The sequence below is a fragment of the Gavialis gangeticus genome, unplaced genomic scaffold, assembly GCF_001723915.1.
Source record: "Gavialis gangeticus isolate Ggan-Ray unplaced genomic scaffold, GavGan_comp1, whole genome shotgun sequence".
NCBI lineage: Eukaryota > Metazoa > Chordata > Crocodylia > Gavialidae > Gavialis > Gavialis gangeticus.
This window is the reverse complement of record NW_017728973.1, coordinates 6,564,739-6,568,001: the sequence shown is the minus strand read 5'-3', so window position 1 is coordinate 6,568,001 and position 3,263 is coordinate 6,564,739. Positions and strand designations below refer to the sequence as shown.

The 3,263-nt window shown below is 47.8% G+C and overlaps 1 protein-coding gene and 1 non-coding gene across 2 annotated transcripts in view; both read right to left on the bottom strand.

Moving 5' to 3' along the window:
• The window catches only part of RPL23 (ribosomal protein L23), a 3,954-nt gene extending 3,597 nt beyond the window's left edge, over window positions 1-357 (bottom strand). The window contains exon 1 of the mRNA XM_019507566.1: window positions 254-357. Within this exon, the coding sequence (XP_019363111.1) occupies window positions 254-266 (13 nt within the window). The 5' untranslated portion in view covers window positions 267-357. The remainder of the gene's footprint in view (window positions 1-253) is intronic.
• Window positions 358-2,595: 2,238 nt separating this feature from the next.
• Window positions 2,596-2,667, bottom strand: TRNAC-GCA. Its single transcript has one exon. It is a non-coding gene; the product is annotated as a tRNA-Cys (tRNA).
• Window positions 2,668-3,263: the final 596 nt, after the last annotated feature.

Here is a 3,263-nt window from a genome sequence, read left to right as displayed (position 1 = left end):
AGGGGTTTCACGGTCATAAGTGCCTGCCTGCCTGCCTGCCTGCCGACCCCCTCCCCAGCCCACGGGACCCCCCGCCCAGTCCCGTGCCCCGCAAGTGGCCCTCCCCCGCTCCAGACACAGCCCCGCAGGAAGCCCGGGCTCCCCCCGCCCCGCCCCCGCGGGTGGCGAGACCGCACAGCCCGCGCGGCCGGAGGATGCCGACGGATTGCATCGCTCCCCGACCCAGGCCGGGGCCAGCCGCGCCAGGCCTTACCTCGCTTAGACATGTTGATTCCGGGAAAAGAGAGAGGGCGGCGCAAAGGACGACGGGATATTCATTCATGACACGAGACGTTGCGTGAGGTCGGAGAGGGGCGGGGCGGGCTCCCCTGTCACGTGACGAGAGACCGCCTCTTTTTCCGAAGTGGAGGTGGGGCGCTACGCTGCTGGGTTGTGCGTGGCGGCTGGGGCTCTGCAGCATTTGTGGAGTAGCGGGGTTGAGTGGGGCATGTATTTTAGTACAGTTTCTAGCCCTGGAGTTTTAACCATTGCACTTTTAGGGGTGCACACATGCTAGATTGGCTTAAAATAAGGTCGCTTAACTAAGTCAACTTAAATTAAACCAGGTCAGAGCATAACATGTACATCTGTGTGACCCGGTGACATCCATTTTGTGAGCTAGGTTGATATATACACCTGTTCTGGAAGTGGGGGTGCTTTAAGTACTGATTTAATTAAAGTGCTACCTGTATTAGCATCCCCATACTGGAAAATAGCAGCAGGGGCATTTTAACTAAAGCTTGTTGAATGAGCTTTAATTAAAGTGCCCCCGCTGCCGTTTTTCAGTGCAGGGATGCTGATGCACGATGCTGAAGTCTGCTGGAACATGGTAATTACCATGCTCTAGCAGACTCGATTGATGGAGTCTGTGCTGATGCACTATAGTTGCAGCAGTTTGGAGTAGCCTCAATATACATGTATAGGAGCCCCAAGGTAATACACCTCAGAGGTGTATCATCTTGCGTTGCATTTAAGTCAACTCTGAGCCACATACATGTGTACACTCTGACAGTTAAGTCAACTTTAAAAAAAAAACTCAGCTTAACTGTCAGAAAGTACATGTGTACACACCCTTTGCTCAGTTTTATGCCTTATAAAATAACCCCTGGATACAATGCAGAGGAATCAATTTAGAAAGAGGATCCCTCCTGCCCATTAAACTGCAGTCATGCAACACTGCTTGTGTGATACTGGCTTTCCTTTCCAAACAACCGCAGTCACCCTATTTGCTTTAAGGTTTTAACTTGATGCTGAGGAAATCATGACCAAAGGTGTAGTCTTCTTGCAGTGTGCGAGGAGGCAATTGCATGCGACTGAGGCATGCTTTTAAAAGCTCTGAAAGAAAGCAGGTAATCTTGTGGGAGATGGAAAATGATCACAGGAAAAATGCCAGAAGTGCAGGAGCATGAAAAAAGAGGGCCAGGTTCAATAAAAACTCTATTAGGTTTCTGCAGAGTGGAAACATCAATTATCCAGGAAAAAAGAGAGGATGTTTCAAGACTTGCAGAGATTTCTGTATTGCAGAAACTGGGCAAAATCTGACCCCAAATAAGGCCTTTCTGAATGCCTTTCTGGTGGTGGTTAGAATTCAGAAACAAATATGGGTTTAAACATGACCTCCAACCTTCCAATCTCCTTCCAATCAGATCAAATTAAGACACTCTGGGCATGTCTACATGTGCATATTAATATGCTGCAATGAACTCCAGCACTTATCGTGCCAGAGTTTATTACTCCTGGGTGTCACATCTACACATGTGCCCAGGACAGGAGTACACTGAGCAAGGTTGGAGCATCCCTGACTATCAGGGGGCCTGCCAGCCTTGGGTGCTCTGGCCTGGCTCAATGTACTGCAGAGGGGCTGGCTGGGGCACAATGGTGCTCCAGTGTGGGGCTAGCCAGCAGGCAGCTCCCCTACTCAAGCACTCTTGTGCCCCAGTCAGCTGGGTCAGCATCTACATGAGCACTGCAGCATAGTAAAAAACTCTGCAGCAGCATAGTACTTGTACAAGTACTTCCCTTCTGTGGAGTTTATAAGTTTATGCTAGCCTAATAGCCCTACATCTGTAGACACTGAGACTGTTTACTGTGGAGCTAATTAGTCTACTCTGAGTAAGTTCGGTGTAGATGCACCCTCAGATAATAATGAGGCTGAAGTTGGCTCCTTATTTAAAAAAAGGAGCTAGGAGCCAATTTCAGCCTCATCTATAAAGAGCAGCTCCTAGACTTTACATTAGGGGTGGGCAATTATTTGGGCTGGAGGACCTCTTAAGAGTGTTAGTGAGCTGGCTGGCACACCAGCCTTTGAACCTGTAACCTCTCTGAGCTGTAATCAAGCAGTCAACCCTGAACTAACTACAGCACCTGGCAGAAGCAGGTCTATGACCACAAAGCTTTATTGCAGAGTTGAAAAATTTAGCTAAAGCAAACAGGATGGAGTCAGCATTTCTGAGTTTGAATAAAGGAACAACTGCCTGGGGTTGTCATAAATGCTGCATATTTATAAAAATCTTTTCCATTCATTTAGCAAACATTATTTCTAGAAGAATAAAAAAGAGGGGGCACCCGGATTTGAACCGGGGACCTCTTGATCTGCAGTCAAATGCTCTACCACTGAGCTATACCCCCTTGTGGCCACAGTTTCAGCTAAATCATTTACTTGTTCACTAACTTCATGGATTTTGTTTTTACGGTCTTCAGAAAATACTAGTTGTTTTGGGTATTGATTTTTTTTCCCCTAGGTGCAAAAAACAGCAAATTGTGTAGATTATCTTTGAAAAACAAACCCAGGACCTAGGAATTAGGAACCAATTTCAGCATCATCAATGTCTCCCAGTTTCAAATTGCACTGCAGCATGCTTTATTTCATAGAGTTCATAGACATTTGGGCTGGAAGGGACCCCGGAGGATCATCAAATCCAGCCCCCCACCCCAGGGGCAGGAAGTCAGCAGGGATCATAGGATCCCAGCAAGATAAACATCCAAGCGTGTCTTGAAGGCATTCAAACTAGGTGCTTAAACCACCTCCAGCAGCAGTCTATTCCAAACCTTGGGGGCTCGGACAGTAAAGAAGTTCTTCCTTATGTCCAGCCTGAATCGGTCGCGGAGCAATTTATGACCATACAGTCTTGTCGTCCCTTGGGGTGCTCTGGTGAACACACGTTCCCCCTGATAAACTTATAGGTGGCCACCAGATCACACCTGAGCCTGTGCTTTTCCAGGCT